Source organism: Pseudopipra pipra, chromosome 18 (assembly GCF_036250125.1).
Source record: "Pseudopipra pipra isolate bDixPip1 chromosome 18, bDixPip1.hap1, whole genome shotgun sequence".
Taxonomy (NCBI): Eukaryota; Metazoa; Chordata; class Aves; order Passeriformes; family Pipridae; genus Pseudopipra; species Pseudopipra pipra.
This window is the reverse complement of record NC_087566.1, coordinates 5184297-5206077: the sequence shown is the minus strand read 5'-3', so window position 1 is coordinate 5206077 and position 21781 is coordinate 5184297. Positions and strand designations below refer to the sequence as shown.

At 46.3% G+C, this 21781-nt stretch overlaps 1 protein-coding gene across 6 annotated transcripts in view; it reads right to left on the bottom strand.

Annotated features, from left to right (window-relative positions):
- Nucleotides 1–21781, bottom strand: part of GGT1 (gamma-glutamyltransferase 1) — a 56816-nt gene that overhangs the window by 3702 nt on the left and 31333 nt on the right. For 3 of the 6 annotated variants that reach the window (XM_064675437.1, XM_064675438.1, XM_064675440.1), the window contains 9 exons: nucleotides 7493–7654; nucleotides 6751–6878; nucleotides 6432–6521; nucleotides 5260–5452; nucleotides 3933–4090; nucleotides 2923–3072; nucleotides 2284–2420; nucleotides 1236–1423; nucleotides 286–413 (listed from right to left, as the gene is read on the bottom strand). In XM_064675437.1, coding sequence (XP_064531507.1) covers nucleotides 286–413; nucleotides 1236–1423; nucleotides 2284–2420; nucleotides 2923–3072; nucleotides 3933–4090; nucleotides 5260–5452; nucleotides 6432–6521; nucleotides 6751–6878; nucleotides 7493–7654 — 1334 coding nt within the window. Of the gene's footprint in view, nucleotides 1–285; nucleotides 414–1235; nucleotides 1424–2283; nucleotides 2421–2922; nucleotides 3073–3932; nucleotides 4091–5259; nucleotides 5453–6431; nucleotides 6522–6750; nucleotides 6879–7492; nucleotides 7655–12411; nucleotides 12664–18997; nucleotides 19168–21781 lie in introns of those variants that run through there. The other 3 variants (XM_064675439.1, XM_064675435.1, XM_064675436.1) reach the window with 3 other exon arrangements.

Below are 21781 nucleotides of genomic sequence, written 5' to 3'. Positions count from 1 at the left end.
TCTCTTCAGTTAGTTCAAAGAAATCTTGCAGCTTTTAAGTCATTCCATTGGACATGTACTGATTTCCCTGGGAAAGGGTTTGTGGAAGGAGGCATACAAAAGAGTTTTTCTCTAGACAGCCTCTCCTCCTCCAGGGTGCACCAGGGCTGGCTGGCTGTGTGCTTTTGGCAGGAGTGCCAGGTGACTTGCTTCCATCCCTGCCCCCTGCAGAAGGTCCCAGATCTGTGCCTGATGGCAGACACGACAGAGCCAAAACCCTGAGTCAGGAAGGTAGTTTACAGCTACCTGGTGCTATGAAATTTGCTGGAGAAGGAGGGATCCCAAATCCATTGATTATGTAAGGCGAGCTGAAGTCATCCATCTCATCATTAAATATGATTCCACTCACGTTGGATCGTACATCAGAGCCAAAACTAGAGAAAACAAGTTGTCATAGACATGTCAAAACCAGAGCAAATCCAGGAGGAGCTTCAGGTGAATTACTGCAATGTGAAACCTGGGATTTGATTGGAGTAACTCTCCCTCCCATTGTAAAGGACTTTCTGTCACCCCTAGGGGGGAAGGAGGCAGTTAATACCATGAGTACACAGCTACACACAGAGGAAAGACAGCCTAGAGCCCTGCCTACAGCTCCTCTTCAAGAACCCCAAGGGGAAAACCAGCACAGCAGCTAAGGACAACTATTTCCCCTTCCAAATGGGCAGTACTGCACTCCATTCAGAGGCAGCACAGCTCCAAGGCTGGCACATTTGGGAATGGCAGGGAGTTTGCTTAGATGTGTCAAGCTAGAGACATTTTTGCCCACATTTTCTATGCACAAAAAGAACCTTCACACTCTGGCTTCAGGCCATACACATGAACACAGTTCTTTCTGACAGCACTCAAAGTCAAACACTGCACTTCCAGGCCAGCTGCATTAGCTCAAATTCCTTCCAAAAGCCTGGGCAATCAGAGCCTGCAGCAATAGTACTGCTTATGAGAAGATCCAGATGCAGTGAATGTTGTCTTGGGGAGGGAAACTCAATATGAGAGAGGATACACCTTGTCCTCTGACCCAACCACAAGGCCTCAGTGTTCAGGACTGACCTGCAAGCTCAGCAGAAGTGCCCATCAACAGTGCTACCGGTCCCTACCCCTCCCGAGAGGTGACAGCTCAGAGGTGTTTGATACCAACCCCAGAACCACCACTAGGAAGATGGCAAAGGCCTACAGGGAAGTAATGTCTGAGCTCATACTATTGGTTGATGGTGCTGGTGGCGGACACAGCACTGCCATCATCAGCCACAATGGAGATGTGGGATGTACCGGCATTATCTCCAGTGTAATATACGGGCTCATAGTAGTCAACTGGATGGGAGGTGTTGTCTGTGATTTTCCTCCGGAGACCATCCGCAAAGAACTCGGATGTCATGTTTCTGATTGCCTGTCAGAGAAATCCAATGCAGTTACTCAGCAGATTAAGAGACATGTAGTTATGAGGCTGATATCCAATGCTTCAGACTACAGAACAGTGGCAAATCCCAGCAGTGAGGCTATAGTTTTCCAGCAGGGGCTTTTCTTCTTGGAAGATGGACATTGTACCAAAGAGCATTTTAAGCAGTCACAGGAGCAGCTGTTACAGTGCACCCCTTTGTGTAGAAGTTAATCAGCATCCATTTTTGCAGCACTATGGACAGCTGTCCTCCACACTGCTGTAAGGCATAGGCAAGCAGGGCTACTCTTGCTTCAGAGATGAGAGGAACAGAATCGGATTGAGAGGACAAAGCCAAGGCAAGCTCTGACCATGGCTCTGTCAGTTGAAAATTTATGTTCATCAAGCTGGGCTGGGCTCAGATCCTGCTGCTTTTGCAGTCACAGAAGTAAAAGCACAAAGTGTGAAGTTGGGAAAAGCAGGGTTTCTGTCTCACCCCTTCCCATCCATTGGTCCATTTTACTATAGGTAGGACTGTGGTTAGTGAGCCACGAGGATGCTGGAAATGTCATATAGTGAATAGGGCTTCAAACACTATCAAAACAGGCAGGGTTAGCCCTAAACATCCTCAAACACTTCTGCTGCATTGAGGAGTTTGCTATTCCTTACAGCAGGAAGGTTTCCTCCATATACATCCCTCACAGCTCAGCCATGAGTCACATAGGACTTCACATTTTGATCCAGAGCTATTTCAGTGCCTGTCAATAGCAGGTGGCACAGAGCACACCTGACAAAGTTTAGTCAACCAAAAACTTCAAGCCATGTTCCAGTCAACCTTGGTGTTGCAGAAAGAGAAGGCTTTTGCCAGGTACCTCTGTAATGTTGACAAACTTTGGATCTCCCAGTAAAGTCCTCTTGGCGTAGGCAAAGCGAAAGGCCTCCACAATGCGGTGGTAAGTCAGACCTTTCTCCTCCACGGTTCTGATGCTGTCAGCAGAGAAATTATATCCTGACAACAGAAGACAAACAAATGTGAGCACAAAGTACAGGGTCAAAGGACTGCTAATACACCTGTGTCAAAGGTATAACCTCAAAGCCCACTCTCTACAGAGATGGAGTCACTGGACTGTCCTAATCTCCACATGGAGAACACAGGAGCTCTGGTAGTTTTGAGCACTGTGGCAGTCACCAGCAGCATTTATACTTGCAGAGATGTTTTCCAAAGAAGCCTCAAGTATGCATTAGGTTCCACCCATACAGGTATCAGGGAAGTTCCCCAATCAGGAGAATATTTTTCCTCTTGCACCTGTATTTCAAGTAGGAAGGTGACATCCCTGAGTTTAGGGCAGAACAGGAATGTTTCTGCATCTTGAGTCCGAGACTTCAGGAGGGATCCTCACCTGCTAGAGGGCTATCAAAGGAGGCCCTGGTTCCCAAACAAAAAATGGTGTTGTTTTTGGAGCTCTCCCAGCTCCTGCTGCCTGTGAGGCACTGCTCAGTGGCACTCTCACCTTTCAGTATGTTGAAAATGAGGGCCAGCACTGGGCCACTCAGGGGGGCACTGGGCGTGTAGAGGGTGAACTCCCCAAGTGTGACCTGTATGGGGTCGTTGATCACGGTCGCATTGTAGTCCCGCAGATCTTCCAATGTGACAATCCCTCCTGGAAAGGGAAGAAAACTAGAGATGTGGGTTTGTGTGATCTCTGATGAGAAGAGGAGATTGTGCTCCATCACTATGAATCACAGCAAGGGTGGGAGGGAACATGGACTAACCCAAAAAGTGGTATGTGCACAGAAGATGAATTTATTTCTTGATAGACCTGTCTGAGGCTGAGATAGCCTAAGCACGGAGTTGGGCTGGTTTACAGCAGCCAAAACTCTGGTGGATCCACATTTTTTTTTTTTTTTTTTTTTTTTACAAAGGACACCAGCAATGTCAGGTAACAAAATGTCCTTCAGAGTCCTGTTTACAGGAGGGAGGATGCAGATAGTTTGTGCTACCCCACAAGTAGAATAATTTGTGTGTTCCATTGCCTTTTTTATGAGAAGGGGGAAGGCAGTAAGTAATTATCTACCACAAATGAAGCTGGTAAATGGCCCACAGGAGATTCACCGAAGCTAGTCAATGCTAGCTGGTGAGAACAGGATGCTGCCACCATCTAGTGGTGCTGAGAGATCAAACAGCCCAGAGTTTACAGAACCACGCACGTAATGTTTCAGGTACAAACTTGTTGGATTCAGGCTCTGTAAACAGGCTGTACCTACTAAGCACTGCCAGAGCCACTCAGATTTGCTTGGCTATGTGGTACAGGAAAAACTCCCCATTTCTGACTGAGTTTCAAGCACATCCATTAAAGTGCTAAAGCTTCTTTTGGGTGTCCTGTTGCCACAGATCTCAGAGGGAGCATTTCAGGCAGCAGGTTTGACCCACTCCCGAGGCTTCCACAGGTCACTGGCTCCTCCCTGGGTGCTGAGCAGTCAGGCCACTCCTGCTGTTTGGGACAGATGTCCTGTTTCTCACCTGCGCTGCGGATGTCAGCGATGATCTGGTTTGCCAGGCTTCCTGTGTAAAAGGCATCTGCTCCTTCTGTGGCTATAGTCTCATATGTCTTGGCTAGTTTAGGCATCTTGATGATATCGCCCTCACGCAGAATTTTCCCTCCTTTGCAGAACACTTCACTAACAGAGAAAGGAGATTGAGAAGATCAGGTCTGAGAGACAAGTTCAAAACTGTGAGTACCTGTAGCAGCTGACCCAGTATCTGAGTGTTCATGCTAAAGGCGTCCTGGAGAGAAGAGACACTGCCTGAGCCATGCCCCAGGGGTCCTGACATCTTGTACTGGGACATAAAAGTGACCAGTGGTTTCTGAACTGGGATTCCATATTGCTCAGTTTGCTCAGTGAAGGCTGCAGCAGTGAGTGTCCATCTTTTACAGCAAGGCACCCACCTTCCCTGCCTGCCCAAGGGGCCAACAGCCGCCTCAAGATGCCCAGGATGGGCCTAAGTCCTTGAACTCAAGCAGTTCAGTTCAGAGCACAGACTATGAAGCCATGAGGTTCAAAGCCTCCAGTGAGTCCAGAAGAATGCATTTCAATCCCTGTGTGTTAGATCACTTTAAAATAGATGGTTTCCTCTCTAGCTCCCTCATCATGGGTCACAGATGTGCTGTTGTGGACCTGCCACACAGGAGTACAGGAGATAAGCCCAGGCTGTATATCCCAATTGAACTGGAAATCCAACTTGCAGTTGGCAGATATTTTAAGGAAAAGAGAGAATTGAGCATGATCTCCAGAAGGGCTGGACATAAACACTAGGGGTTTGACTTCAAAAAGAGGAGGAGCATTTATAACCCTTCATGTTCATAGTCATTGCCAGAGTGGACAGTCAAAGGCACTGCTTGAGGAAGACTGACTGCAGAGTAAGAGACAACCCAAATTCCCACTGCCTGACAGCAGATGAGATGTTCAAAGAGACTTTGCAATTGCTCCAAATGCAGGTATGATTAGCTTGGTACACTTATAGCACGAGGAAAAGCTGAGGACTCAGAGAACACATTGCCATCTGGCAGATTGATCCCAGCACATACTCTGATTCTAACTTTGCTCAGACAAATGGACTTTAAGAGTAGAATTTTTCCCCCTTTAAAGGTCAGGACCAAACATTCCCACACTTGGCCACGTGATTTAGCACCTTCAAGTAGCTGCAGTAACATCAGCAGCACAGTGAGCATGGTGACTGGAGGGCAGGCACACTCTCACAGACACTATGTTACACAAACACAGAGATTTGCAGCCAGGATGCAGCTACCCCAAATTTGTCTGCACAGAACAGCAACTGCTCTACCTACCACAGCAAGGGATTGCTTTCAATTGACTCCTCTTTTGATTCGATGGCTGCTGCAAGGCCTTTCCCAACAGGGAACCCTTCTCTTGCCAACTTGATACTGGGTAGAAACAGTTCTCTCCATGGCAGTTTGCCATGACGTTCGTGAGCCAGTTGATAGCCACGGATTTCTCCTGGAACAGCAATGGACAGTCCTCCTGGAGCAGATAAGGAACATGTTAGTCTTCCACAGCAAGGAAAGAAAGCGACTGATGGAGCAGGAGGTAGAGCAGGTGTCTCTGCCAGCCCTGATTTTAGGCAGGGGTTGTGTGTGCTGTGACCAGCTCCCCTTTGTGCACACGGTGCTTAACACAATTATTCGGTCTGACATTTGCACCTACGTACTCTGGACTGCTGAGATGCCTCTGTCCTCTTGCTGGTAATTTGAGTTTTAGGGTCATTTCCCCTCAGTAGGCTCTGTTTCAGAGCAAAGCTGCTCAGAACACCAAAAGCTATTCACGGTGAGAGGACACAGACTGCGACACACTTAAGCCAAAAACTTTGTTGCAGCATTGTAACTCTACAACTGCAACAGATTGATGACTACTCTGCACAGTGAAGCAGCAGTTTGCTTCAATCCTGTTCTCCTTGGCATCTCTCAGAAGTTCAATACACTGCTCAAACCCCCTCCAAGGTGCTATTCCTTCTTGGTTAGAGGAGTGACTATGAAGAGAACTAGACAGTATTTCTTTCTACTTTTTATTAGAAAATACTTTCCCAAAAAGAAATTACTTCTCTGGATGCCCCAAGCAATTAGTTGATGCCACAACAAGTATTTAAGGAGGACACTTGAACTGAGAAGAACCCAGGTGATCCACAAAGATTTATTCAAAGAGGCGGAAAGGAAAGATGTCAGATATGGAACAGGTTATGCTCAGTGCTTTGGATTAACCTGTATTTTCATGAAGTGAAAAGCAGAAAGTGTTGGGCTGAAGGACTAGTTTAAAGGACATTATTTTTAGCTTCTTTGTCAGGACAGAGTTTGCAGGCTGTGTAAAGTAGAGGACATTTCCAGGTAAGAAATCCTGTGGATAGGCAAGAACCCAGTAAGAAATGTTCTTGATTCAGACGTGCCTGCAGCAGCTAATGTTGGAGCTACATGGTCCCCCCAAAGCAGTGAAACAGCCCTCGCCATACCTTTCAGAGAGAGCTGTGTGTTGTTCCCAAACATGGCCTCCGATGCGCCCTTTGGAGCCACCTCTCTTGCATTAATGATTTCCACTTTTCCTTTAATGACAGAGCAAGGAAGATGATGTTTAGCTCTGGACTCAGCACACAGCCGTGGTCTCTGCTGAAGGTCTCTGATCAACGTGAGCCAGTTTCTTGGCAATTACTTTGATGACATTCCCCCAGAGGTTGTGAGCATCAGTCTTTTACTTTAGCTCAGGTAGGATAAATCACCTGCCTTAGATAAAGTTCTCAAACTGTTCCAGATGTGTATGGCCTTGTCCCTTACCTGTGCTGCTGTAGATGGTAAAGAAGAGGCCCCCTCCTATGCCCATGCTGTGAGCGTTCATGAGTCCTATACAAAGCAGAGCTGCAATTGCAGCATCCACTGCTGATCCTCCTCGCTGAAGGATGTCCCTGTGCAGCAGAAGAGAAGGTGGCAAGTTACAGTGTCTCAGCTACCACTGTGAGCAGTGGATTCATCTCGTCAGAGCAGCTATGACAGATTGTCTAATGCACATTTGTCTACACCAAGTCTATAGGTTCCTCAGGAATAGGAAGTTTTTAGCCTGTCACCATAGAGAACACATCCTTGGTGCAGACACATCCAAACTACCTTGAAAAGACAGAGATGTGTCAAAGTATGTGAGGGGACGGGCATTCCAGACACATTCATTTCTCATGAGAAACAACTTTCTGAGGAGCCTTAGATCTGCAGCACTTGAGACTAGAACTGGGAGACATCTTGAGAAATGTTTTTTAAAAGGAGTTAGAAAGGCAACTCTGGTTCTCATTGTTCATGGAACCAGGGAAACTTTGCCTGCTACGTTGTCTGTGAGCAACTGCAGTAATGCTGCCCACGGTAAAAAACCAGGTTTTATTAGGGCCTCCTCTTTCTACAGGAAGATTAGGGATTGATTATCCATGCTGGGCAGCTGCCAGGATTGCACCTGGGCATCGGGGAAACAACAGTCCTGCCTGGTGCAGGAGCTGTCAGAGCTAATGAGAATCATGGCACAATCAGTGGGTACCTTCCAATTATCGAGCACGGCCCTGCGTCTGTGGCCACGGCCGCCCTCTTGTACGTGTGAGTGTCCCCTGAGCGCAGCCCGAAGAACAGTCCCAGGAACAAGATGAGCCCCAGCAGGGCTGTGGCCAGGACTGCAGCCACCACACAGCGCTTCTTCATCTTCCTGTGGGAAGAGACAGGATTATCAGCCCTGCTGCCTCGGGGCCACACGGGAATTAGGGAGCAGGTGACCAGGCACAAGCGGAGTGTTTTCATCTACCTCCTTCCATATCCTCAAACCAGCAACTACCACTTGGGTAAGAACCAGCCTCACAGCAGGCAGGTAACATCACACACTGGAAAAGCTGCAGATTCAGAGGTGAGAAGGGAAATCCAAGGAGCAGAACACAATTGGTGTTAGTCATGACTCACATCATCTTCAGAAGAAAGTTTTTTTAAAAATTTAACTTCATATAATCTTCTTTTAAACACCATGCCTGTGGAGGAGTCTCTGTCCAGAAGGTTGTCAAGGACCAGTGCAAAACATGTCTTAGTCATTAGCCAGCAACCTCAGCCAAAGCTGTTTTGCACAGCCCAGTGTGAGCACAGCACTCACTCCTGTTTGGAGTGCTCAGCCAGAGCACTTTCCCAATAAGCCAGCCACTTCCAGAGGAAATGGCCAGTGCTCATATCTCCATGTGTCCCAGTCCTGTGGGTGCACAGGGTTACAGCTCATCTGTAAGTGAGCATAGCAAGCCAAGGAGCTCCCCAGCAAGTGTATTCCAGATACACACCAGGATGAGTTGAGAGTTATTGAGGGAATAACCCTTGGTGGGACCGACAGTTTATCACTTGCAGCTTGAACAACTGCTCTTTGACCCATTTCCTTTTCTGTTACAGGATTGTTCCAGCAAAATAGACCTAAATTCATTACATTGCCCTCGGGGACTACCTTCCCCTGCGTAGTGCAGCTTTGGGTTTTTACCACAACTACAGTATTTGCACAGTAACCTTTACCTTACCAAAGCATCTGCCATCCTCAGAGACAAGCCAGACCATGGAATTGTGGGTGAAGAACGGATCCACCAACCCCAACCTCTGTGGATGTTCAGCAGCTCAAAGCAGAGTGAACTCCAGCAGCCAGAGTGGCACTCGGTGCCTTGCAGCAGGCACACACACAGGATTAGAGAGCAGTGACTGTGCCAGCACTGAGCTAAGGAGAGGAAACAGGCCAGGCCGGCCAGCCCAAAACTTTTCTCAGAGGGAGGTAATTAGCAAGCAGGGCCCCCTCAACCTCACCCTCACTCCTGTTATTTAAAATAGGAGATATACATTTGCTATCCAAGCTCTGTGAGTCTTAGTCTGAGCATTAAAGATGCCCATCTCCAGGTAAAGCAGCTCAAACCAGGGTGTATTTCTACTGTATGTGCTGTTCTGTAAACAAATGTCAGCTGAGGACAGCAAAAGGTAAATGGACAAAACCTCTTTCCAGGTTCTAGAGCTTAATTTACACTCAACTACTTTTAAAAGAGACCAGTGGCGTGTTTGCAGAGCAATGTCTGTGCAGGGAAACAGAGAAGCCATTATGTCCCCAACAATAGCTCACACACAGCCTCAGAGTTTAAAGACAGTTTTGTTCATTGGCACAGTTCAGCTTCAGCACTGGCAGTCTCCTCCAGGCTTCACAAGGAATGCCATGGGATCTTTTATCTGGCCCCAGCTCGGCAGAAGGTACTTTGTTTCATCTGAAGGCTGCTCTATGCTGGGCTGTCCTGCAAGCCCAGGCTGACTTAAGCTCTGCAGGGGCTGTGTTAACCCGTGGGCTCCTGGCTGGACTCTCAGCTCTCCCCCACAGCTGTTTGCCTCACTGCCTGGCTCCTGAAGAGATTTACTGCCTCCTCAGGCAAGTTATTCCCACAGCAGGAGAGGAGAAGGGGAAATCTCAGATACTATCTCTGCTCTCACCTTTCGCCTTCTCTCTGGAATTGTATCACACTTGTGAGTATCCCCTAGACCTTAAGAGCTCCATGCTGGGTGTCCTACTGCCTGGTGAGTGCAGAGACCTTGAGAAATGGCCCTCCAGCCCACTTCATCTGCCTCAGGCACAGCTCCTGGCCTGCCAGCCCCAGGGTGAGGATAAGACACGCACCACTGGGGCAGGAACACACCCAGGCTGCCATGAAGAGACACTGACTGCTGGGCACTGCCCCTGTGCTGCACTGTGGCACCACACTGTCCTCTGGGCTGGGCATCTGCAACCCATGTCAATGCTCTTAATAAAGGTGCCATCTGCCAGACTGATCCTGCTAAGGAAGCAGCAGATGTACGAGCTAAAGACCTGCAGCTTTCTTGTCTTCAACACTACAGAGAGCAAACTCAGCTGAGGATAATCCCCTCCACCTCTACTGCCAGCTCAACTCCCATAAGTTCCTAAACCTTTTCAGGCCTGACCCTAGAGGGAAGCATCCCTTGCACAGCCTTTACTGCCTTCCCAACTGTGGCACAGCAGAGCCAGACATGCTGTACAGAAATCAGGGGATGGATCAGGAGCCTGCAGACATCCACCCTCTAACCCATCTCTCCACACTCACCCTGTGCCCTGGGCAGGCACGTGGCAGCAACAGCTGAGTTTTTGCCCAAATAATCTATTTGAACCTTAGCTCTGAGTCGAGTCCCTGCAATGATTTATTGTTGGGAGTGGAGCAGCAGCTGCAGGCCACCACCTGAGCTGGCTCCAACCTCCACATCTCTGCCAAATCCAGCTGCTTGGAAGCTTGGCTTCAGTCACAGAGTGCTGCTTGGCAGAAGCAATAGGTCTCCATGAGAGAGGGGTTATAAAGTAATTAAAAGCAATACAACTATTTCTCACTGTTATAAAGGTCCAAGAGCCGGTGCTAGCCATGGAATTTAAAATGTAGCCTGATTACCTTAATTTACATTAGGAGAGGGGGTGGACCAGCAAATAGCAGAGCTATGCCTCTACAAGAAACCCCACTGAGCTGTATTGAGATGTGTCACAACGTGTGCAACCTTATTTAAACATGACACTGTTTTTCAAATAAAGAATCCCAGTACAACAGGCTAGCTGGTGTCAGGCAGGGGATCAGGGTCTGACATCTCTGCCAAGAGAACTGAGGCATTCTGTAGAGATGAAGAATCTGCCATGGTCAGGGAAAGCACCAGGAGAACTGGAAGAGGAGAAAGAAGAGATGTACCAGCCAGAAAGCAATAGGGAGAGAACAGCAGGGTGCCAGAGGATGACAAAGAACTCTGGGACAACGCTTAAAACTTTAACCCAACAGGTTTCTGCTTTAAGCCCATCTTGCAACAGCTGCATAGCTCAGCACCACTCCTGAGAGATCCTTGTACTCCCACAACCAGCCCAGTAGCCACTACTTGGCAATTAGCTTTGAGACATCCTTCCTTACTTTCCCCAGGCAGCACATGATACGCAAGGATAGGTTGGACATCTTGACTCTTGTCATAGGACACAGGCCATGCTCTTCTGATAAAACTCAAAACCTAATCTGTATCAGTAACATTATCATAGTTAAATAATTAATAACAAACAGTTGAAATAATGTTTTCACACTCTACTGTTCTGCAGAGTGAACTGTCAATGACTTTTGGGTGAGAATGTACCTAAAGGGAACAGTCACAAGGTTGCTGCAGGTCCCCCAAGCAGAGGCCTAAAAGTAGGAGAGCCAGGTTTCTAGCAGAGGCCGAAGGGCTGTTCACCCAAATGTCCCATTACTGATCCAGCATTATGGGATAAACTATGAATTTCCTGTACTTATTCATCACAAGATACTTCAATTCAAGTCTTATGCAGGTCTTCATCTCCACCAGTGATAAGGGAACTAAAGCAGAGTTCAGCCAAACCATGAGGAAGCTCTAAGAGGCTTCCAAATTCAGACCTAGGCACTGGTCCCATCTGGAGCAGGAAGGCAGAGCAGTCCTGGAGAATCACAGTAACTCCACTCAACTCAGTTAAAACCTTCCCCCAGAGCCGGTTCCTCTGTGCCAGTTCTCCATGCCCTGTGCGACCCTCCCCTCAGAGGCAGGACAAAAGCTTTTAGCACCCTCTTTGTTAATCCCGGCATCTGGGACTCGTGTGGATACAGATCAATTTTCAGGAGAAAGGCCTCCATGGAGATCAATGGTCTTTGTTGCTGTGAAGTCAAGCCAGAGATAATCGACACTGAATAGAACAGCGCGGAGGGGCTGCCCGGCTGGCTCTCAGGTGTGCTGCTCAAACCGAGCTGCTGTGACCACAGATTGCAATTCTGCCACAGGCAGTGGCCTTTCTGAAGTCTAATGGCATGTAGTATTCTGTCCAAATGTAGAGTAAACCTCGAATTTAATGAGAATGAAACAATTTCCTCTTGAAGCAACTTTTTCCTCAAAAATCTTTCATGTTTTCCTGCAGAAATTTTAGCATCAAAGCCAGCATTTTTTTACTTTAAGACACTTCAGCATAAACTATGAAGTGAAAAAAGGCAGAAAGGTGGAATAAATGCAGAATTCCCCATTTCACATGGTTTTCACTGTGTTTTCTAGTTGAGGATGTCCCAGAAATCCAGAACCAGCAAACTCAATCTCAAAAATCCAAGTTATTAAAGTTTTACAAATTCATTCAGAACATTACTGTTACAATCACTCCCAACCTAAAGTCAAAATACTTTATTAAAATAGCTCAATTCTCCCAACTTTGCAAAAGAAGTTTTCAGGTGCTCTTCTTCTACCTTTAAACTTGAAGCTGTTCATTAGACCTGAGCTTACTCAGACTGGTTAGTCAGGTCCTATCATTCTCTTTTGGCAAGCTTTCATCTGATATATTAAAAAAACATTGTCCCCTATAATGTGGAATAAGAAATCCCACACATCACTATCAGGCTGAGTGGAATGGCTTAATGAAAGTAATTCCTAATTCCCCCTTACCTCTGGAGAATATTTGCAAGTCCCTCCTGTCCTTTTGCACAGAGCTGTGTGTACTGATCTCCTTTGACTGTCCTTTCTCGAGAAGTAAACCCTTTTCTAGGGGCAATACATCCTTGTAGCAGTGGCAGGAACCACTTATCTTCACTTAAAAGCTCTCCCAAGCGTACCATACTATTTGGTATTTGTACTGCTCTGCTCGCAGAGATTAACCCATTGAAACTCATTATGTTTGAATTCACACTACCAGAGGAATGCATAAGTAATCATTGACTGGGTGAAGAGTCAAGAACCCACACCTTTTGAAATGCATATTTTAGCATTCATGAAGGTTGTGTATCACCAGCAGAATCATTCTGTGTTCCTGGGGTTCAGTTGCTATGTGGTACAAATGTTTTTTTCTCACCTAGTTGTTAGCTCTGAAGTTCTGATTAAGGAACTGAGCAAATAAAATGGCCTCGAGATGCACCAGGAAAGGTTTAGATTGTATACCAGGAAAAATTTCTTCACTGAAGAGGTGGTCAGGCATTTTCAGGCTGCCCTGGAAAGCGGTGGAGTCACCATCCCTGGGGGTATTTAAAAGACCTGTGGGACCTGGGGACTTAGTGGTGACTCAGCAGTGCTGGGTCAACGGTTGGAATCAGTGATCTCAAAGGTCTTTTCCAACCTAAATCATTCTATGAGTCTAAATCTGTGGTCATCTTAAGAAGTGCTTCCATCTCCACATGGTCATGTCCCCTCACACCACTCCTGCCTAACCAACTGACACCCTTGTGGTTCACAGAGAGACTGGATTTTAAGTGTGTTTGTACCTTCAGCTTAAACCCAGACACCTTGACAGATTTAGCTGGGATTACACTTTGTGGGAATAACCTGCCTGCCAAGTGTGCCAGCAATGCCTGGGCACCTGATCAGCTCACACACCAGTTCTTAGCAATCACAGTGACACTCTACCTTAAACTGTCATTAGGTTTAGCCTGGATTAATACTCCAGCTGCAATGAGAAGATGCAATGTCTGTTCTGCCATGCCTGCTCCCACAGGAGCACCCTCTGGCAGGAAGAATGGCAGAGCAGGAAGGCAGGGATGAAGAAACCTGCCCTTCATCACTAAACCTCACTGAGGCTCTTAAGCAACAATCATACATGTCTGCTTGTGGCAAGTTCAGGAGCACATTTGTAGCTCAAAGGTTGCAGCTCACCTGCTGTTGAACAGTGCAGCATAAACCCCAGCAGCAACCCAGACTCAAGGTAAGGAGCTGCACCAGCTGTCTTTGGACTCTACAGACTCAGCCCCCAAAGCTTCTGCCACTGCTGCTGTCCAGGGCTCGCTGGAAACCTCAGGACTCCTCTGAACATGAGCTGAATGCCCATCCAGAATGCAGCACAAGCAAATCACAGCTTGCCTGAAACTTGGGCACAGTAAGGATTCAAGCCCACATGTCCAAAGCCTGACTTTCAGCCAGAAGGCATTCTGCAAAACCAGGGTGAAGCAAAGTCTGCCTGGATGCCAGTCAGCACCGTTAGATGCCATCTTTGGACTTAGGAGGATCAGTCAAGTGGGTAATGTCTCAATTCCAAACCCGTCCAGTCCCTCTGCCCCACTCCAACCTTTGATACACTGGATCCCCACTTGCTTCAGAAGGATGGTAGCTGTACTACACTGACTCATTAACAAACTTTGGCCTTGTTCCAAGATTAAAAGCTTTTTGAGTCATATTTCCTCTCCTTAAAAATACAGCACCTTTTCTGTACTAGGCACAAAATGGAGTTCTGTTTAACATTTACATTTGGAAAAATTAGTATTATAAAACATGAGCATTCCAGCCTTGAGATATTCAGAAGGGATCTAGCATGTGCCCATCCTTCAAAGAGGACTTTCAGATACCCCTTTCAACATGTTGCATCAGGAGGGCAGACCCCTTCAGTTATATTGCTATTATCCAAGAGATCTCAAGCAAAACCAGAAGCTTTCCAGAAAGTAGATATTGGCACAGAAAATATTCTGCAGGCTCAGAAAGATTTGATGTACCTGCTTTTTTCTACTGGCCAGTCTGAAGTACACATACAGAGTCCAGGCCACATTTAGCTAGTAACACATACCACTCTCACTTTATCTAAATTTTTGATGTGAGACCCATGATGCTCCACAGAAAAGATTGTGACAGGATCTGTGCCAAAACAACTGTCCTCTGAAAAAGCAGACAGCGTGGAAAGATAGCTGGTCTGTGCCCCAAACAGAACCCTCTGCACTTTCAATCTGTCATATCTTTAATATTAACAGAGGAATCTAAGGTGCAGTCTACTGGATGGAACTCTTTTCTTAATTTACTGACCCTGTAGGTGTCAGGTTTTATGCTTAATAGTTTTATAGTTCTAAAGTTGCTATGTCCCTGGAGCAGGTCTAGGTCAGAAGTCTCCCTGTCACATTTGTATCAGAGGGTACAAGGTGATATGGAAAGGTTGCTAGCTGTAAAAAGCCCAGTTCTAAATCATAATTATCCAACTGTAATGCTTCACCCTCACTGCTGAAAGGCAGGTTTTATATCAGTGAGTCACAAAAATAAAGCAAATTCTATGTCCTTCTTCAAGGACAATGCAGTCTCATCCATGGCATGTTCTTACCAGCACAGAGCTGGAACAAGTTGGATGCTCCTCAGGAAGTTACTCTTTCACTTATGCACGAGTAGAGTTGAGGATGAGGTCAGAGAAGGTTATGAAACCTGAAGTTAGTGTCTCTGGTTCTGAAGGGTGAATAGTGTGCTATGTACAGGTTGTGCTATGCACAAGGACCTCATTTCAACTGTACATAATCTTTGGGAACTCTCGAATATCTCAGTCTAGGCATTAACATAAAAGAGAGCCCTGTTATAACTCAGCCTTGCATGTTTCAAACTGCAAAGCCACACCTCAAACAGTAATCCCATGGTTAATGCAGGTGCATTGCTGCCTTGTTCTTCTCAACCCAAGACAAACAAAGAAAAACGTATCTCCTGAAGGGCTTGCCACCTCTTTCCATTTGTGATGTTCACAGCATGGTCACCTTTAACATTCCCCCAAAATAGCAGGCACTATTACATTGAAACTCAAGCAAACAGAGGAATGCATCTGTCAGCGTATGAAGCGATGCCTTCATAGCTCTTGCCATGGAACTCGCAGACACTGAAAAGCATCAAGTGACCTGAGACATTCCTGGGCACTTTCTGTTTCTTCCCCCACCCTTATTGATTTTTCCCATAAGAATTTCAGGAAGCAACACCAGCAATGACTCACAGAGCACAGATCACATCTACTGTTCAGACTCCTCCTTTTTATGGCAGAACATACATCCCAAGGTCTCCGTTTCCCGAGGCTTTAACCGATGCGTTGTCGGAATAGACGCTGTTACAAGATTTGGTACATTAGCTAAGGACACCTCATGTTGCAGGTTAGCTGTTTTTTCCATCAGGAAGTCTTTCCCCTCTAACAGAGCAATGTTGCAACCCAATACTACCTGAACATGAGCATCAAATAGTATCTTGAGTTCCTGGTAGCACAGAGATGTTCATAAGCATAAGCTTCTTCACACTGAATTACAGTTTCCTTTCTGACCCCTTGCTCTACTCTTCCACGCCTAAGGCAACCAGTGGAAGTTAAGTACCAGCTGTGTGGGTAGCAGAGAGTTCTATTTTAAGCTAAACACTGCCTAAGAAACACTGATGTAAAAAAGAGATCACTGCTGAAAAAGCCCTGGAAAACAAGTCACTAGGGGAGACTCTTAGAGAAAAGGTACTTTAAGAACTGGAAAAGTTGCCTAGCGTGCAAGAGGTCAAGTTGACTAAGAGCAGGGACACAAGAGTTGACTTTCAGAGATGAAACTAAATAAGCAGATGTTTGTCCACAGCCAAAGCACCTCCTTCCCCTCCAGTAAGAGTTGCTTTCATTGTAACTCACCTGCTCAAATGGAGCAACCCACTAAACCCACATGTTTTCATTTTATGAATCTGTTTTCCCATAATCATCCACAGGTGCATCGCTCTTCCCTGGGGCAAAGGTAAACAAAATGAAAGAGAACCGGTAGATGGGGAGACTTATTAACCCTTTCTTACCAGCCACATGGCCCAGTTCTGGTTATACTCTTCTACCCACCCAGGCAGCTGAAGCTGGGACAGTGCTGTGTGACAGCTGACAGGGCTCCTGGGTGGGCAGAGGCTTTGCTGATTGCTGTTGCAGAAACAGTCCTTCTGCTCCTTCCCTCCAGAAAAGGGTGACTGTCCTCTGTTCAAGGTCTGCTTTCTTTTATCACTTTTCCTTAATTTTATCTTTCTGCTACTCAGTCTTACTCATTAATTTCATGTCAAGCTCCGCTGTTTCCAAAACCTACACCAATCTGTACCTTTTATCTACCAGCTTTATAAAGTCCTTTCATCTTTCCAAAGCCTTTCTGCCAGGCCACCAAAGGGACTGTGTTCTTGCAGCTGACAGACTTGCCCTCCCCTCAGCTGCCAGCAATAAGCTGAGCAACACAGTCCTGCACAGCTTCCCCTCAACATCACCATCCTGGAATAAGAGGGGAGAGAACTACTGAAGGAAGAAAGGGGGAAAGAAGAGGGAATAACATGGGGAAAGAAGAAAACCTAAAGTGCTGAAAGGGAAAAACAGACAAAGTGGGGATGAAAGAGGCAGACAGGAGGACCAAAAAGACAAAAGAATAGGAAAGGAGGAAACTAAAGGGGAGAAAGCCTCTCAGGGCTAGAGGCTTTCTTCAGTCTAGCCTGACTGCTGCAGTTGGACCTGTCCTTCACATGCACATCAAAGCCCTCCAATCACAGATGAAGTCTAGACTTTCTTGATGCTCTACAGAGGGATTTATTCAATGTCATTGCCATAGCAAGTAACTATGTATTTTATAGACTGTAGAGCATCTGGATGGGTGCAGCAAGAACCAACAATAAAACTCAGATTCCAATATAATAAATGAACTCAAGACTGAATTCACTGAAGAGGTTTCACAGGCTGCAGCTGAACTTGGAAGAAAAGAGCTCTGTTTCCAACTGAAAAAAATTTGTAGCTACCTGCTTAAATTCACCTGCTTTTGCTAAATCAAGACTCTACAGGTAAACACGTATCTGAATTACCACAGAGCTGGTTTGAATAACTTTGTCTCTCTTGGTCTGACTCCTGTTTGCTGTGGACATCTGGATCAGGACATGCAGCCCAGGACTGCAAACTTATGCTGGGAGAGCCCCCCTCTGACATGTTAAAAGGGCTCCAGCCAAGAGCAGGAGCAGGTCTTTGTTTTCCAAGCATATGTAGGAGAAGTCCATTCTTTTTGTTCTGGTAATGAGCACAGAGTCTCCCAGATGTTCTTCTGGTCCTTCACATGTCTAAATATTCATTTTCCTGGGCAGAATCTGTTCCTTTTTACACCAATACATTTGCCCTTGATACTTCCTTGCAACAGAATTTTTTTACAAAGAATTAAATTTGGCCTGCTTGATTTATTTCAGGGCATTTTTTTCTGTTTTGCAGGCCTGTTTCCCCATCCATGACTGATCTCCTGACCTGTGCTGAGCGCTCTGCCTGCTCTGCATCGGGAGCTTTGCTCTATTCCGCAGCACTGCCCTTCTACTCTGCTTCTGGAACACACCTCCAGCATCATCCCATTGTCCCTGCAGCTTTTCTGGCTCTGCATCTGCCTCCTGGCCTTTCCCCTTGCTACCAGGTAAGAAACATGTCAGTGCTTGACCTCCTATCCCAACAGAGTTTTTTCAGGTTACCACTTAGAAGCACAGAATGATGTGGAAAGAAGAAGTATCCAAGATCTATGGATTTCAGCCTACTTCTTAGACCTAGCTTCCTCTGAAGAGCACCACTTGCCAGTAGGACACTGACTGAAGTAAGAATTTCTCATCTTTAGGACCTCCTGAAATCTGTCTTCCAGTGTTTGTGTAGCTCTGGCCTCTCTGGTGGTTTTGAGAGTCTTTCCTGTGTCCAGTTGCTAAAGCAGCATTTCTCTTATCAGCAATGCCATGTCACTCACACCATGTGCAAAACCAGGGTCAAGTTGAGACTCAGTCTGATAACCCAATACCAACCTTTCCATAGACCTTGTCAACCCAATAAAGAGTGAAGACCAACATCAGCTTGGGTGGTATACAGGGTACCTTCAAAAGGTTGGATGAGCCATGCAGAAGTGAAATATCTCCTCTAATGATGTGATTGAGATCCCAGGGCACTAGACTCCCAGCTCCTTTCTTTGATCTCAGCCTCTGTCAGAAAACCAAATTCCGCTTGAAGCCATCAGTTCATGTACTGCTGACCCTGAACCAGTGGCTGTTCAGATTGCCTGGACAGACTCTGCTCCCTGTGACCCAGCCTTCACTGAGAAAATTCAAAGTCAACACAGTAGATAAAGACCTGTCAATCCCTATAAGAGAGAAACACTTGCTTTTCCAACCTGAGCCTGAAGGCTTGTGAAACAAAGGTACCCTTTAATAAAGTAGGATTAAAGAACTGGAAAGGTATGTAATAAAGGGAAAGAACTCCTCTATTTCACACCCCAATCCAACCAAAATACGGAGATAAGATAAAATCATGCTGTTTACTCACTACTTTAAAAGTTCTGTTCTCCCTGGGTGCAGTTCACCTTCAGCTAGTGACACCAAAAGAAGGTGCTTCTGCCTTGCTCTCCTGCCCCTTATTCCTCGAGGGTTCCCAGATGCAGGGGCTCCAAAGCAAGATCAGTCACAGAGAGCTGAGTGGCAGCAAGGCTTCATATATGGGAGTGGTCAGAAGGGGAGGGTGATGTAATGAAGTCCTATCTTTGAGCAGTAAAGGCATGCCACCCTTCCCCCTCCCTGTCCCTGAAGAATTGCTGGCTCACAGGGCAAGCTGAGAACAGAGTGGTCCAGCACTTTCCAGGCCGTACTTTCTCACGGTAAAGGGAACAGCGTAGAGGGTGGGGAGCAAGGAAAGACCACACTTGAATGCAGACAATACTTTGATGTTAGGTAGTCCCAAGAGTGAATCTGTACTGGCAGAGTTGTTTCTTTTCTTCTTGCATCAAACAATACTGTGCCAATTTGCTGGTTTTCTCCTGGCACAGGTCCTGACAGCAAGGACACCCTTTGCATTAGGGCACTGGTGACCCCATACCCATCCCGATCAGGCCAATCCCATTCCTGCACTCATCAAAGTTAGCTGATGCTGGAGCACTGCCCAGCTCCATGGCCATAGGGACTGGGAGGAGGAGAAAGATCGTGTGTCCCATAAAAGGTGGTGTCTTGGACACTGACCTGGGAAGCTCTTGAGAGGCACATCCTGCCCTTATCCATCAGAGGAAGTCATGTACCCTGTGAATAGAGAGGAAATCTCTCAAGGATGCACCATTGCTCCCCAAAGGGAAAAGAGTTAATTTTCAACTTCCTTAATTTCGGTTTTGTTGATCTCTCACTGAAGGGCTTGTTTGACCATGAAAAGCCACATCATGCATTAGGATGAGATTTGCCTGATTCAAAGGTTATAAATAATTGGTTGGGTATCTCTGTAATTGCTCTATAAAGAAGATGCCAGGTCTAACAGATTATGTCTGTGTTCTCAGCTGAGGCAACTGGAAATGGCAGGAGGCAGTCCAGGCTTTCACAAAGTGGAATTCATGGAGTTACACTCACCTACCAGGAACGGCACCAAGACCTGCAGGACCATGTAACAGCAGCCAAACAAATACCACCCGCTCACAGAACCAAAATCTCACACTGACAGGAAGCTCCATGGCTGGTTCTTAGGGTTGGGTGGGGAAGGAAGATGTGGGAATGACTCTTGCAAGAAGAGCTGCTTGTACAACGCATAGTGAACTGGACTGGAGAATGATCTTACCCTTAACCCTTCACAGGTTATGTTTTTAGGCAGAGATCTCCCCTGTCCTCTTCACAGAACACTGTGCTAGCCTAAGTAAAGGAGCTATTTAAACTCTGTAAAGAGTGTTCCTGCACACAACATCATAGTCTGAGTCTCACCCTAAGGAATGGGTCTGCTTTGATAGTGTCAAGGGACTTGAAAGCAGATACATAACTGAGATCCCCTTTTAACTGCTAGAAATGCTGCATAAGAGATTTTTTCAGATATAGGACAAACTGGCCTTCTCTTGCAGATGTAAAATTTGCTCACTATATCTGCACTCTCCAGAATCTCAATAAACTACTCCCTCTTGTCCTGTTACTTTGGAGGGGGCCTGGCTTTGGAGCTGTTGGAATCAAAACAGAAACAATTAACATTGAGTTGTTCTGATATCCTTATCAAAATGAGAAATATGCACCCCTGACAGACATTTTCAGTACACCCACAACTGCAGCAGACTTCATCCATGCCAAGGAAAGCTCCCCACTTGCTCAAGGTGCAACATGTTTTTTACAGGATAGTTTGAAGACAACCTAAACATGCTGGGTGAGTGGCAAAGTGAACTCTAACCAAACTCTAAGCACAAAGTAGAGAGTCATAATAGGTCCCTTCCCCTATTTCTCTGCTGATACGGTAGGACACAGGGGGGTCTGTGGAAAGCTGCCTAGCAAATGTGAGCCTCCAGTATATGCTGCACCTCCAGGAAGGTCTCCAAACTCCATAATCCATCCAGATTGCCACATTCTTGTCAACATCACTACAAAAAAATTCACTACTTAACAGCAATTTTAAGTTACTGTCAGGGCCAGGGAGCCTTACAGGCCAAATGAGAAAAGCACTCATATCCCCACTTTAGAGACAGGACAATAGAGACAATCTTGCCCAGGGATTCAGAGCAGGTCAGTGCCTGGGCTGGAATAAGGAATCTTCTCCCCAGATTCCCTTAAGCATGTTGATAGGCTTTACCTCTCTTCCCTGTCACATGCCCAATATATACAGTAAATCCAGAGTCAGCTGGAAGTGACAAGTGCAGAGGCTGACAATGATCTAATTGCACAGTGTCTGGAGCTCCGTGGGCTGCTGTTTTCAGTGTTTCTCATAGCTTTGGTTTCTCTCCCACTGTAAACAGGGAATTAATAAAATGTGAAGGTAGCACCCTTCATCTTCCAGTGAAAAATGACAGCAGATTAGATTGCAGCAGAGGATCTGAGGAGGAGTTCAAAGTGTTTACCACCTAATGGAAAACTTGCAGATTATTACAGAAAGTTGTTGGGTGACTAATTGCTGTTAAAGTCTAACCTAAGCAAGAGGGCCCTAAAACCAGAGGATCATGGACTTTTCCCAGCAAGAGCCAAGGTCCACTACGCAGACCTCCACAAATCTTTTTTCCATTCTGCTTAAGAATCAGTGGGAGTTGGAGATGTGAGGGCTCAGAAGTTATTCCTGGACATGAATGAACACTGACCCACGGAGATCTGTGGTGCAGCCCACCCAAAC